The sequence below is a fragment of the Talpa occidentalis genome, unplaced genomic scaffold (genome assembly GCF_014898055.3).
Source record: "Talpa occidentalis isolate TD23 unplaced genomic scaffold, MPIMG_talOcc4v2.1 talOcc4.4, whole genome shotgun sequence".
NCBI classification, from domain to species: Eukaryota; Metazoa; Chordata; class Mammalia; order Eulipotyphla; family Talpidae; genus Talpa; species Talpa occidentalis.
In genome coordinates this window covers 130,801,748-130,817,035 of record NW_023604295.1, presented here as the reverse complement: position 1 = coordinate 130,817,035, position 15,288 = coordinate 130,801,748, and the positions used below count along the sequence as shown (strand labels likewise).

The 15,288-nt window shown below is 45.2% G+C and overlaps 1 protein-coding gene across 2 annotated transcripts; it reads left to right on the top strand.

The window, feature by feature from the left end:
- The first annotated feature begins 515 nt into the window (after positions 1-515).
- HELT (helt bHLH transcription factor) lies at positions 516-2,962 on the top strand. 2 transcript variants are annotated; one of them, XM_037524732.2, is made up of 4 exons: positions 516-975; positions 1,439-1,543; positions 1,812-1,908; positions 2,293-2,962. In XM_037524732.2, the coding sequence occupies exons 1-4, from the start codon at positions 949-951 to the stop codon at positions 2,787-2,789; spliced, it is 726 nt and encodes a 241-aa protein (XP_037380629.1). In that variant the 5' UTR covers positions 516-948; the 3' UTR covers positions 2,790-2,962. The 2 variants fall into 2 exon arrangements, with proteins under 2 accessions (XP_037380629.1, XP_037380628.1); XM_037524731.2 differs by having other exon boundaries at positions 2,290-2,962.
- Positions 2,963-15,288: the final 12,326 nt, after the last annotated feature.

The window sequence follows — 15,288 nt, the reverse complement described above, 5'->3', positions numbered from 1 at the left end:
ACTTTTCAATGGACATTTTCATATAGGATAATAGGCTATAAATTGAGCCTCTTCCCCTCGCGAAGAGAGAGCCTGGGGGGCGGGGCGGGAGAAAGCAGGAGACGTGGTCGGGGAGCAGGGGGGAGCGTCGCGTGCCAAAGACCGGCGGGAGGGGCGAGGCGAGGCGGGAGCCTCGTGTGCCAGCCGCAGCCCCACACCTGCCGGGATGTCCGGGCAAATAAAGCGGTGTAAACAAAAAAGGGGGAGATGGACGTGTCACCAAGTCGTGTGAGAAAAGCCTGGGAACAAACGGGGCGCCTCCGTCTCCAAGAGCTCTCCCTTGAACCCGGCGGAACAGCCTATTAAAGGCTTACTTAATTACTTTAATGACTCTGGACAGGCTTTAAAACGCACTCGGCGCAGGGACTGCGGGCTTGCTGGGATTTGTAAACAGGCAATCGTGTGAGACTCAGCGGTGGGACTAAAGGAGGCGACGCTGTTTTGTCAGGGTCCTCGCCCCCCGGTGCCCGTGGCCGCTGCGCCCCTGCGCTCTGCGCCTGGGGCTGCCGCCGGCGTCCGCTCACCCGCCGGCTCCGGTTTACCGCCTCCCGTGCCCGCCCCGGCTGTTGCCATGCAAATGTTAGTCCCCGGCCGATCACGTGTCCTTTGAAGGGCCACGTGGATTAACAAAGCTGATCTGCCCCAGCTCACCCCCCTCGGCTGCTATTTTTTTTTCTCTTAATTCTTTAAAACTGATCTTGAATGCATACATCCCCAAACACAGCTCCCCTAATCCTATGGAATCATTCAACTCGTGAATGCACTTGGAGCCCTAGATGAGCGCTTTATAAGGCAGCCCCTCGGAGCCGGGAGCCTGCAGTCTACCTGGGCCCGTGGAGCAGGCACACGAGGCGGAAAGAGAGCGGGTGCCCGCGCCAGCGCCTCTCCCGAGCGCGCACACTCGCCAGGATGTCAGACAAGCTCAAGGAACGCAAAGTGAGTGGGCTCAGTCTAGACAGCTCTTGCGCTCTGAAAGTGGAGGCTTCTGACCCCCCCTGGACACCACCTGGCTGGACCCACGGCAGGGACGCGACCACAGGGAACTTGGTGTGTGGAGGAATCCTGAGTGATTTGGGCAGGGAATGAGGACAGAAACAGGAGACTCATCGGGGGAGGTGACCACGCCCGGAGACCACTGGCCACCTCCCCAGTACCCAGGCGCTGAGGTTGTCGGGGTAACCTGAGCGGATGTGGACAGGCTGGAAGGGTAGCGCGCCAGCGCAGGCGCGAGGGGGCAGAGCCCACTTGACCCACGTGTGGAAAGGCAGGAACCATTCCCGGGGCGAGTCCCGAGGAAGCGCGGGGGGCTGAAAAGGCAGTTGGCACGCAGCTACCACAGCCCTGCTTTTGACGACTCCCCGGGCAATGATACCCTAAACGCACAAACTTCTGTTCGCAGAGAACCCCCGTGTCCCACAAAGTGATAGAAAAGCGGAGGAGGGATCGGATTAACCGCTGCTTGAACGAGCTGGGCAAGACGGTGCCCATGGCCCTGGCGAAACAGGTAACGTCACCGGCAGAGCACAGGGTGGCAGGAGCTGGGGATCTTTGTCTGCTACGCCCGGCGGAGATGCCGGGAATCTGGGGACCAAGAGTGTCTCACCTGTGGGTCTCCCTCCCTGGGGCCTGATATCTGGGCCCCAGGCAACCCTGGCGCAGATCCACAGCTGCGCCCTGCTCCCTGGTAGTCTCCAGATAAAGCCCTCACCCAGTTTGCCAGGGCTAGCGTGCGCCCCCGGAGCCTCTGCGAGAAACCCTTCCTCCTTTTGCAGAGCTCGGGGAAGCTGGAGAAGGCGGAGATCCTCGAGATGACGGTTCAGTACCTGCGAGCCCTGCACTCCCCTGATTTTCCCCGGGGCCGGGAGAAAGGTGGGTGCGGGTTGGGCAAGCACCTGGACAGGGGGCATTCGCCACCGGGACATGGGGGCTGAGGACGGGAGAGAGGTCGCCCCTCACCGCCTAGCTGGGGCGGACGGGTGTACCGCGAAAACAGCGGGAGCTGGAGAACGGGTTTGGGGGTGACAGATTCCATCGCCTCCTCTCAAGTAGGAAGGAGGCCCGCCTGTTAAGGAAGACGAGGTCATTTGTTCGCGCTTTTCCAATCTCAAACAGCAGAGAAGGCGGCCCTCAGATGGGGATTTGGGGCAGAAATGTTGCGGTAGGCGTCTGGCACGCGCCTCGCGCTCGTAGTAGGGAAAGTGCTGCGCATGGGTTTTTTTCTACTTTTTTTTTTTTTTTCCGTCTCTCCAGCAGAACTTCTAGCGGAGTTTGCCAACTACTTCCACTACGGCTACCACGAGTGCATGAAGAACCTGGTACATTACCTCACCACCGTGGAGCGGATGGAAACCAAGGACACCAAGTACGCGCGCATCCTCGCTTTCCTGCAGTCCAAAGCTTGCCTGGGCGCCGAGCCCGCCTTTCAGCCCCTGGGCTCGCTCCCGGAGCCGGATTTCTCCTATCAGCTCCATCCCGCGGGGCCGGAGTTCACGAGCCATAGCCCTGGCGAGGCCTCCGTGTACCCGCAAGGCGCAGCCCCAGGGCCCTTCCCCTGGCCGCCCGGCGCCAGTCGCAGCCAGGCGCTGCCCTACCTGCCCAGCGCACCCGTGCCGCTCCCCAGCCCCGCGCAGCAGCATAGCCCCTTTCTGGCGCCGGTGCAGGGCCTGGACCGGCACTACTTCAACCTGATCGGCCCCGCCCACCCCAACGCCCTAAACCTGCACGCGCCCCAGCACCCCCAGGTGCTCTGACGCTCGCTCTCCCGCCAGACTTCGCGCTTCCGGAGCTGTTTGAGAAATGCTGTATATTTGTACTAGTGTAAATAAACTGTGCCAATAAGAAATCTGGGTAGGGGAAGGCCAAGACCTAGCTTCTCTTCTGGAGAATCTCCCCCTAGCAATAAACATTTTCTGGTAAAAACGCAGAGGTGGATTCTTTGCTATCTTCTCCACAACCATCCCCTCCGATGTGCTAATGGCACGAGGCTGATAGGGGCCAAGGTCACAGCTCACTCAGTCTCTGGGGGTGCAGTGGAAGATGCTACAGTGTCTGAGGGGTAGGAGTAGGCTAAATCGAGGCGTCATTTGGGGACGGGATTCGCGGCTTCCAGGAGCTCCAGACCGCACCGCACCGTGGACCTCAGGTGTCTGACTTGAGGAACAGGGTCTCCGCTCTTAGACACCGCAAATCGAAGGGTCCACCCCAAACTGGCTTTGGCGGACCCTCACTAGTTGGGACCTGGAACCCCTAGAGACCCAGCGGCAATGCCGGGAGACGCGCGCGCACTAGGCGCGCGGACTACGCGCAGGTGGGTCTGCAGCGCGGCGACACCCAAGCTAACCTGGCGTGTTCACAGCCCTCACACGCCTCAGTTAAATATATGTAGAGGAAGTTAACTCCTCAATTACGGCGTAAAAACAACATCCGACTAAGCTTTTTTAATCTTCGGATGACAGCTACTCAGCCCCGGAGGGTTCAGGGCAGCTGGCGCTGCGTTTTGCGCACTGATCAGCTCAGCTTTGGGGGCGCTAGGCAACCGGGTGAGAGGTCCGCACAGAACCGGTAGTGCATTGGGCTTCCCCAGGGGATTGTGTCTCCCGCAGATCCCCACCATCTGGTCACTGGGCGGGATCTGGACTCAGTTCTCCGTTCAAGTTCTTAGACCTGGTGAGAAAAGGTTTCTCTTCCCCTTCCCCGGGTGGGGATTTTAACCTCGTTCCACTGGAGAATAGTGAGGAAAGTTTGGGGTGCAGGGAAGACTTGGCTAGTCATCTTCAGGGGATTATGGTTTTCCATTCCACTTGAATTTGCACCTTATACAAAAACAGCGATCCATTTAAAATAGCAAATTATAATGATGTTTTTCTCAGACCCAAAGAGCAAATTGAACTTTACTGTTATGTAAACAGGTAAAAGGAGCATGTTATCTAACAGGCTCAAGTAGTATTTGCGGGAATGTGCGATTTTTGGGGTCCCCATCTACCTCTTTTGTTCTTGATAGCTTTGATGTCCTTTAAGCAAAATATTTGAAATTACATAGCACGTTTTCCTCTGTTTCTAGAGGCCATTTAGCTGAACTGCCATGATTTGTCCTCACCCAGATTAGCTGGAGAAAAATTAACTCCATTTTTTTGTTAACAATTTAAGAGAACTCTGACCTAGACTACTTACGGGGGGTCAAAGAACAGGATGACCATTTTGATGACAGGTCATCAAAATGGATTTGATCCAAATCAGATTGTGACTTCAGTGTGGCTCTTCCCGCACATTCTCTGACACATTCTCTGGTAAGCCATCACACGTCATCACACAGAGACAAACCAAAATAAAACATCATTACATTGCATTGCCCATAAAATGAAACCTGTGTGTGTGTGTTATTTTGGGGGGTTGGGGGGCTACAAACTTTAGAAAAGGTCTTGCATGTCAGGGGTTCTTGCCCTCACACGCAGGACAAGTCAGCACAAAACTTATCTACAAAATGTGAGATGCAAATAAATACATCCTTCCTGAGGAACAGCTGAAGCATGGAAGTTGGAGAGTGTAAAAGCCAGAGGCTTTCTGGCTAACAAATATACATTGAGCAAATATGGATGAAAACAAATTATGCAGCTATGGGAGGATGTTGGGTGCCTATTATCGGAACACATGTCTTACACCCATTTTCATCAGTGCTGGATACAGAATATGAAGAAGGCCTTTCAGGCTTTTTTCTCTGAGCATTAAGCCAATCTGAATTCCCTTTGGCAGTGAAGCATTAAAGATATAGTGTTACCCTGGAAATATAAATTATTAATATATTCAGCATTTTTGTCACCTCTCAACTGTTAACCAAATTAGACAAAACTTTCTTTTGCTAAGTAGATTTTCTCTTTGGGATTAGCTTTGGGAACGCACAGGGCCACCACAGTAAAAACTTTGGTCATTTACATATAATTTTGCAGCTTCCACTGGCCCATGACAGTCTTTGTACCTCAAATGTTGGTATTCTTGATTTTTTTTTTCTTTCTCATTTAACTGTGGAGGTTAAAACCCTGCTTTGGATTTACAATGACTTTAGGATAAAAGTCTCCTCTCCCTCCCCCTTTCTGTGTGCATGCGTGCATGTGTGTGTGTGTGTGTGGGTGGGTGGGTGGGGGTGTCTTTTTCTGAAACTGTTATCCAAAGCTCTAATTCTCCAGGCTTGGCCAAAAGTCAAACTTGGAATAGTACAGAAATCACAAAAGATTAAAAATGTCACTACAAAATGGATTTGATCCAAATCAGATTGTGACTTCAGCGTGGCTCTTCCCACACATTGTCCGACAACATATTACTTCCAGGCTCCCTGTCCCAAGTTGCCCTCTCCCCATCTTGTCTCCCTCCCCCCACCTCCCACTCCTGTCTGGGTTTCTTGTGCCCAATCCCTCCAGTCTTTCTTTTAAGTAAGTTGTATAGTCATGGTTTCCAAGAGAGGCTCAACCAGACCCAGAAGTAAGAAAAACAAAAAACAGTGGGTTTGGCTAGAGGTGACCCATTGTGATGCCTCTGAAAGGGGTAACCTCTTGTTTCTTGGGCTTCATCCTTGAGTGGGCAAGAATAAAAATAACCATGAAATCAAAGGTTTTCTCCAGAGGCTTGAGGAACAAAGCTGATGGCTGGCGCTTTGGGTCGTCCCTGTGGCTCTGCAGGGTTAGAACTAGGAGCTTCCAAGCACTCCAGCCGGCTCTGCCCAAAAGGGTAATACAGAGCTCACTTGTGCTTCCAAGCGTTATTGAACAAACACAGTCCGGCATACAGTGGGGGCCTTCCAGTCTGGGCTGCTGGATAGCAGACAAGGAAGTTGGAGGTGCAGCTACTTAAGTGCCTAATGGACCCCACAAAGGTATGGAATTCCTCAGAACCTAGTAATGAGCATCTAGTAATGAGAGTAATGTACCAAGAAAAGAAAGGCAATATGGAGCATGTAGTAGGAGCTCAATAAATATTTGTGGAATGACTGTATAAACTGTCTAGCAGAGTTGAGTCTCTGGCAATTTTGCGTCTCCTCAGAGGCCTCAGTTTCTGCTCCACTTTAGCAGAGTCCCCCCCCCATCACCCCAAAATTTTTGGGAAGTAATCTACACACATTCCAAGGGTTGTCAAATGGAGCGATGAATCTCCTTTGCCTAGAAATTCTACTTTGTGGTCTGGTAACAGAAGAATGCTCAGCCTGCTTGGTTAAGGCAGTTGACTCTTCCTGCAGGCGTGTCAGCTAAATGCACACCCCAAATCCAGGACTTGGGTCCAGAACAACTTGATGGAACTTCTGCTCCTGAGTCATATCCTCCCTCTTAGTTCCAACTGCCTGGGTTTGCATTCCAGCTCTGCTGCCTACCAGCTGTGTACCTTTGGGCAAATTGCTAAGCCTCTCCTTGTCTGTTGCATCATCAGTAAAACAGAGATATTAAAAGTACATAATTATCATAGGGATGCTATGAGGATTAAGTGAACTGGTACCTTCAAAGCACCCTAGACAGTACCTGTGCCATCGAGAATGGTTAATAAATGTTAGCTATTATAATAATTATCTAATCCTTCCTCCCTTCACCTGAAGAGTTAGATCCTTGGGGCTATCTCAAACTAAAAAACAAAGTGACAAAGCAAATCATGAAAAAAATCTTAAACCCTAGGATTTCTTTCTGAAACCCCAAGGCGTGTTCTGGAACAAAGCAATATTCTCCATTTAGGGCAAGAGGGGGTAAAGAGGAAGTAGCTTTTCCCATCTGGGATTCACTTTGGGAAATGCACAATGTTATCTCAGTAAAAACTAATCCCATTACTGGTTAATTTGGGGGCTGTGAGACTTACTCCAAGTTATGATTGGTGGTCAGAGGCCCTCTAAGTAATAGCCCTGGAATACTACCTGTCATTGTCACATCAGATATCTGGCCTTATGCTATTTCACAACAACCCTTCCACCTGCACTCCCAGATCACTTGTCCATTCCACGTTCTACTGTCTATTAAAATGCAAATCTTAGCTGTTGCCAGTTCTTTTTTGAAATATGAAGTGAATAGTTTCAACCTTCCATTAATACACTTTCTATGGCAGCGACATGCTCTTCTCAGCACTTGGCATTTTTTTCTAGCCAGGTCTTTTTTTTTTTTTTTTTTAACTTTTTTTTTTTTTAAGATTTATTTATTTATTTGTACAAGCACTGGGTACAGTCAGAAGCGCGGGAGGGTGAGAGAATTCACCAGAGCCAGAGCGGGGAGCAGAGCAGGCAGAAGGACCGAAGTACACTGCTGAGGGGAGCAGCGGGCACGGCAGGAGAGGTCTGCGCGCCATGTGGGACCCTCCTCCGGTGGCCGGGGAGCAGCCGGGGATCGAACCGGTGCCGCTGAGGCTGCGGACAGCTTCGCAACCCAGTGCTCAACCGCTGCGCCACCAGGGAGGCCCCTAGCCAGGTCTTTTATCTATCCTATTGGTCACCTATCTGTTTCAGGTTCAGACCTGGTGACTCAGTCCCTGCTGTAGATAAATAAAAGTTCTGCTGTGGCCAGTTCCCTGGATTCTGCCCCCCAACTCACACTCCCTTTCTCACTTGGTCATCCGTTCTCATTCTCTCTAGTTTTCTGATTGCTGGGCTCTTGCTATCTGTTCCACGTGTCTCCATAACCTGGTGTGTAAGGATTTATCTGTGAATGTGTGTGTCCCGTGTGGAGGGATATTACTGGAGAGATACTCAGGACTACTCTCTATGGTCCTGTCATGTTCTTCTGGTGTCTGACGGAACGTTCCCAGTTCTGCCCACCTTTCTCTTTGGGTGTCAACCTGCCCCAGGATGCAGGGAAGCATTCCCTACAAAGCTGGCTGGAAGACTGCTAGCTAGCTCTTTTGGGGCTTTTTACAGGTAAGTTTAAATCTAGGGTGCAAGCCCACTCTCTGCACATTGAGTCACTTCCGCCAATCACCGCAAAATGACAGTTTTATCTCCATCTGACATCTACATCTACATTTCAAGTGACTGAGCACAGATAGGAGGGGAAAATGACTTTCTGGATAACCCAAGACTCCAGAATCTGGATGCATGTAAGTGTGCGGCTAGGAAAATAGACACACACATATGCCTGCATCCATTAAGTGGTACAAGCCCAGGAACACCTGCACATGTGTGTAGACAGGTGACTGCTGTGTACACAAGTGTGTACACATGGATGGACACACTGGGACTAGAGCAAAGAACCACCAACTGAAGAGAGCTCTATGTTGGAGCTGGTTCTATTTCTGTCTCACTTGGAAGATAAACAACACTCATTATAAAGGTCTGCCAATCTGTTCCATTATAGTCTTTGACAACAGTAGTCAGCATTCTGCTGAATGCAGCCATGGGAGATTGCAGGAACATTCCTGAAATCATAGATGGGGGTGGAAAGCAATTGAGCAGGAACTCTGGTCTAAGCTATTAAAGAGATTTGAGGAAAACGGACCTCATGGGCCTCCCTGGTGGTGCAGAGGTTGAGCGTTGCAAAGCTGCCTGCAGCCTCTGCAGCACGGGTTCGATCCCAGGCCGCTGGGCGAGGGTCCCACATGGCGCGCAGGCCTCTCCTGCTACCCACTGTTCCCCTCAGCAGTGTACTTCATCACTCTGGCTGTTCTACTCTCCACTCTGGCTCTGGTGAATTCTCTCACCCTCCCGCACCTCTGACTACCCAGTGCTTGTATAAATAAATAAATAAATAAATAAATAAATAAATAAATAAATAAATCTTTAAAAAAAAAAAAAAAAAGGACCGCAGAAGAATCGGGAACCTGAGTGCTTCTTGTCTTCACTATTCCTGACTAACCTCACTTATTATGTTTAGCTTAAAAGCAACAATCAATAAAATGTATTAGTTAAAGCTCTGTGAATATAAAATTTTTTTACCAAAATATTTCTAGGAGCCCTGCTGCAATGCTTGATGAAAGAAAAGTCAGCCTCCTCTGCTCTTGCTGAGTTATAGGTAGAGCAGTGGACGGCTTTCACAATAAAACATGTTCATTTCTGCCCACTAATACTAGAACCTTACTTTTTATATAGATATGATTTCTTATAATCATGTTAGAATATAAATCTGTGATCTAGGCCCGCTGAGCTTTCTAAATATAACCTAAAGTCTAATTTATGAAAAAAAAAAATTGCAAGAAAGGGTAGCCAAGGAGAAAAATCAGGCAAGTTTTGGCACGAAAGCTGCAACCATCTCTTTTTTGTTTGGATGTTTTACATGCCACACAGACTCAGCAATACTGCCAGAGAGTAGGCAGAGTCACTCCTGGCACCTTGGAGAAACTATTTTGGAAAAAGTCAATGGGAGGAAGGGTAATTTGCAAATTTCTATTCTGGTCAAAAGCAATTAGTTGGTGAAAGCTTGAAGCAGCCCTGATTTGACAAACCCTTCCTGCTTTGGGCAGTGTAGATATGAATATAATTGAACCCCATCTGATCTACATTATAGCTGACAAAGCAACATGGATATTGTCAAGTTAAAGCTGAATAATAATTATTCTGAGCTTGAAATCTTAGCTGATGGTCCAAACATATGTTATGAGAGGAGATTACAGGACATGTCATGCCATTGCTATATCATTAATTTCAAAGAAAGAATTAAAGAATACAATTAAAAGTGGAAAGATATTTTTGCAAAGCTACCAAAAGTAGGATTGCATTCTCTGTTTCCTTGGTATGAAAGAAAAAATTTTCTAAATTATCAGTAAAACAACATTATCAAATCTTATCAATTATGTATTATAGAAAGAGACACTGATGGCTGAATATGCTTGAATTGGATGACAGAGTTTAGGAAAAGTAATTCCAAAGAAGCATCAAATGACTTCCTGTGAGGACAGTTGTGCAGGTAACAACCAAGCCTTGTAGGTGAGAGAACAGATAATAATCGAGCCTGACGGTGGGTTTTTGGCATGAGGTATTTGTTGTGGTTTGCAAGTGTCTTCCAAGAAAGATTTGTGGTCTATTTCCCATCTAACTTATGGTCATACTTCAACAGGACATGATAAGCCTCATCTTCTTAAAGAGGATATTACAGAGTATAAGAACTGATGTGAATTCTGAGAATGTAAGGTAACCACTACTACCAACATCCAGCTTTTTAAAAGCCCTTTGTAGGGTCTTCCAGTCACCCTGGAACTACAGAAGAGAAAATAAGTGGACAAATCAACTCTTCCTCCCCAGTAAATACAAAACACAAAATGTTTCCTTCATTCCCTTCTCCCCTTCTGTTCCTCCTTGTCCCTCCTCCTGCTTCTCTTATAGAGTAGGATCCAGTAATCCTCCAGGTTTCTTCTGAAGCCCTCAATCTAGGCTAAATCATCCTTCACAACAGGAAGGAAACCACTTTGGTCTTACTCTCAGAATTTTCCTCACCCTCAGGTAGACTCACAATCTGCTACCACTTTCTCTTTGACCAGTCACTCTCTTCTCCCAAACTCAACCTCCACACAGTCATTAAGTGTTGTCGATTTTACCTCTTTCTCTTGAATCCATTCATTTCTATTGCCTCTATTGTAACTACAGAGCAGACTGCCAATATCCCTTTTCAGCTTCCCACTAATTCTCCCAGTCTCCATTTTTGCTTCTTCTAATTAATTTTCAACATAGCAGCCAGAGCGACTTTTCTCAAAACACGCAAATATGAAATTCTCTCGTTTAGAACTAGCCAATGCCTTCCTACTACTCTTCGGATAATATTCAAATTCTTTATCAGGTCTTTCTGCTGTGGCCCCTGTATCCTTCTCAGGTCTCATTGCTTGAGATTACCCAAATTCACCACCAGGCACCCTGACTTTTTTCACTCCCCCAGTGTACAGACCTCCCAGGCTATGGTGCATGCTGTATTTCAGAGGCAAAGAGAAATTCACAGTTCCTTTACCCTTAGGTGACTGGTCAGCACACTTCGACCTGCTGAGTCTCCCCTAGCGAAAGGTAGAGCTTTATTCTCTTCAGGCGAAGGGAGATGCATAATTGCAGCAACATGTGCTCATTCATACAAATTTGTAAATAAAACTATTGTAAATAACGCCACAATAAGTATTGTAAGGCATATAATTCTTTTAGTTAATTAGGCTTTGTGCTTTTTGGATAGATACCCTTAAGTGGGATTCTTATGGTATCTATTCCTCTTTTTCTATATTCTCTCTAACATTTGTTGTTAGGGTCTTTTTGCTGTCACTACTGTTCTCATAAGTATGCGATCTACCTTACTATGGTTTTTATTTGCATTCACCTTATTAGAAAATGACTAAAGTTTAATTAAACCATTTCAGTGACCAGATTTAAAATTCTGACATATATAGCTGTCACTTTTTATCCTCCGAATACATTTCTGGCCCAGAGGCATTTAATAATTACCCATCACTGCCATCATCACATCCTATGATCTAGATGATCAGAAATTAAGTTTGATCATGGCAATGGAGAGCTCAGAATTAATAATTCTTTTTTTTTAAAGATTTATTTTTATTTATTTATTTATTTATTTATACAAGCACTGGGCACAGTCAGAAGCGCGGGAGGGTGAGAGAATTCACCAGAGCCAGAGCGGGGAGCAGAGCAGGCAGAAGGACCAAGATACACTGCTGAGGGGAGCAGTGGGCGGCAGGAGAGGTCTGCGCGCCATGTGGGACCCTCCTCCGGTGGTCGGGGAGCAGCCGGGGATCGAACCAGAGCCGCAGAGGCTGCGGGCAGCTTCCCAACCCAGTGCTCAACCGCTGCGCCACCGGGGAGGCCCCAGAATTAATAATTCTAATAAAGTTTATGAAGCATTATTCTTTGAAGAATTAAAAGTATCATAGCAATTCACTTTTCCTGAGATGAAATAATAGATCTTATGTTTTCAACCAAATTGAGTCACCTGTCCATTTATGCCTAACATGGAAATGACTTTTTTTTTTTTTTAACTAGGGAGTCATCCTTGGCACTTTCCTCTCTCTCTCACCTTAGAATCCCTCACCAAAATCTTAATCTTTCCACTTTTCTCTACGTCTTTTGCTTTGATATCCTCATGTCCAAGACATTATTTTTCACCCACAATTTTGATTCAGCCTTACTGCTCTTCCAGAGTACATGTATAACACCTCAAAATCTTTTTCCATACAGCAGATTGGGCTGCCTATTTATTGGAATTTAGACTGTATTTTTCTGTTCTGCTACCTACTTCAATAACCTCTCATTGTTGCAGGAAAACCCAAACTCCTTACCAGTTTACAAGACTCCATGTTCCTGAATCTTGTCCACCCTTCCAACCTCCTTGCCTTCTGTTCTCCACTTGGGCCTCTATGTACCAACCCCTTGGTCTTTAATTAGTTTCTCAAAAGTGCTTAAGTGCTTCTGAGCATGTGAACTTCAAATACTATTCCTCATTCTACTCATCATTATTTCATTGTCAGATTTTAGCAATGCTTTCCTGGACAACTTACCTAAATTAGATTCTCACTCATTTATCTACCCAACATTTGATCATAGAAATCTGTTGTTTTCTCCAAATAACATACATAATTATTTTAAATTGTGTTGAAATATGTCTAACATAAAATTTACCAATTTAATTAGTTTTAAATGTACAGTGTTTTGGCATTCAGTACACTTACACTGCTGTGCAACTATCACCAACCATCCATTTCCATAACATTTTCATCTTCTTTTACTAAAACTCTGTACCCATATTAAGCAAAAACTCTCCAATCCTCCCTCCCCCTACCCACTGGCAGCAGCCATTCTACTTTCTATCTCTACGAATTTGACCATAGGGATTTCATGTAAGTGAAATCACAGGAATTTGTGTCTGGCTTATTTTAATTAGCATAATGTTTTCAAGGTTTATTCCTATTATATCATGTTTCAGATTTTCCTTCTCTTTTAAGGATGAATAATATTCCATAGTATGAATACGTCACATTTGATTTATCCATTCATCTATTGATAGGCACTTGGGTTGCCTCCACCTTTTCGCTACTGTAATAATGCTGCTATGAACAAGTTCAAATTGCTTTCAATTCTTTTGGGTATACGCCCAGAGCGGAATGGCTGGGTTATAAGGTATGTGGATGAGGAACCACATACTATTTTCCATAGCAACTGTACCATTTACATTCTCCAAAGCAATGCACAAGGTTCTACCAATACGGATTCTCTATTTTTAATTTTTAATTTCTCACCAGTACAGATTCTCTATTTTTAATTTTTATAATTACCATCTTAATGGTGTGAAGAGTTGTCTCATTCTGGTTTTGGTATGCTTTCCTCTAATGATTAGTGAAGTTAGGCATCTTTCCATGTGCTTATTGTTCTTTGGAGAAATGTCTATTCAAGTTATTTGCCCATTTTTAAATTGGTTTGTTGAGGTATGAAAACATACCTATGAACCTATAGCTCCACATCATATACAATGTAAACCAGTGTTACCTCAATAAAATATATACCAAAAATGTATTAAAGTGTATCTTGTTATTGAATTGTAGGAATCAGTCATCTATTCTGGATATTAACCTTTAATCAGAGATATGATCTGCAAATATTTTCATCTCGACCCTTGGATTGTTTTTTCACTCTGTTAATAGTGTCCTGTCAGGCACAAAAGTTTTAAATTTTGTTGAAGTCCAACTTACTTATTTTTAATTCTGTTGTTGTCTGTGTTTATTATTATACCCAACAAATCAGTCATAATTTAATTATATATCTAGATGTTTTATTTCATAGTGCCTATCTTCTTGATAGACTATAAGTTAAACAAAGGCAAAAACTTCTGGTTTTGCTTTCCATCGCATCCCCGGTGTGTACACTGGAGCTGGTGGCTAGTGAGCATCCCTGTGTATGTGTGTGTGCGTATGTGTGTGTGTATACATATTAAAATCTCATGAATGTATAACTTCTGATGTTTTTAATTTGTGATAGAATATGTACAAGCTCAAGTGATAGTCCAGATAAAAATGCTAAAAGAGCATTCCTTTACTTTCCAGTTTTGAAAACTTTCAGGAGAAAGTCAACAACTACTTATCTGCTTCTTAGATGAAGCAAACCACAAGGGATTCTCTAATTTTATTTGAATGCTTCTGGGACTTAAAATTGAACGGGGTTTGTATTGTCAGCTGCAAAACAGCAGGGGGAGCTCATGAGGTTTTTAAGGCTGCTATTATCAGCTACCCTACCCCTCCAAAAAAACAGTGCGTTAAGTATAAACTGTACAATATCAAAGAGAAACCCAAACAAACAGAAAAGGAAAGAAAAAACAATAGTAAAATTCCTTCTAATGAATGGTGAGACCTGCCAAAATCAATTTCATAATAAAGAACTGATACAAACTAACATTGAATCCAGATCTACAAACCCAGACTTACCAAATATTCTTTTTTTTAGATTACAATGATTTTATATATTTTATATATATATTTTACATCCTTCTTCATTTTTGTACAATGTATGCTTTCTCCTCTCAGGTGTAGTCCCCATGAAATTCCCATCACCAACTCACTCACCCATCACCATAGTCCCTTGTGCTCTTCCCTCTCCTGTTTTGATCCGTCCCCCGCTCCCCCTGCAGAATGTCTCTGATTTATAGCTGCCTGTTGATTTTGGTTTTTAATGTATTATAATTATTTTTCCCCCCTGATCCCTTATTTGTTTCCTCTACATTCCTCCTATGAGTGAAACCATCCCATATTTTTCTTTTTCTTTCTGTTTTTTTCACTGAGCATAAGCCCTTCCAGCTCCATCCGGTTTTGCACACAATACTGATGATGAGGGACTGATCACAGAGATCTACAAAAAGCTGACCAGATGCAACAAAGCAAACAATCCAAAGAGGAAATGCAAATGGCCAACAGGCATATGAAAAAATGTTCAACATCTCTTGTAATCAGGGACATGCAAACCAAAACCACAATGAGATACCATCTTACACCAGTGAGAATGGCACATATTAAAAAAACTAGCAACAACAAATGGTGAGGATGCTGAGAAAAAGGAACTCTCCTACACTGCTGGTGGGAATGCAAACTGGTCCAACCACTATGGAAAGCTGTGTGGAGGTTCCTCAAACTACTAAAAATGGAATTTCCATATGATCCAGCAATTCCACTTCTAGGAATCTACCCAAAGGACACAAAAACATTAATTCAAAAGGACACCTGCACCCCTATGTTTATTGCAGTGCTATTTACAATAGGTAAGCTATGAAAACAACACAAATGCCCAAAAATAGATGACTGGATCAAGAAGACATGGTATATAAATACAAT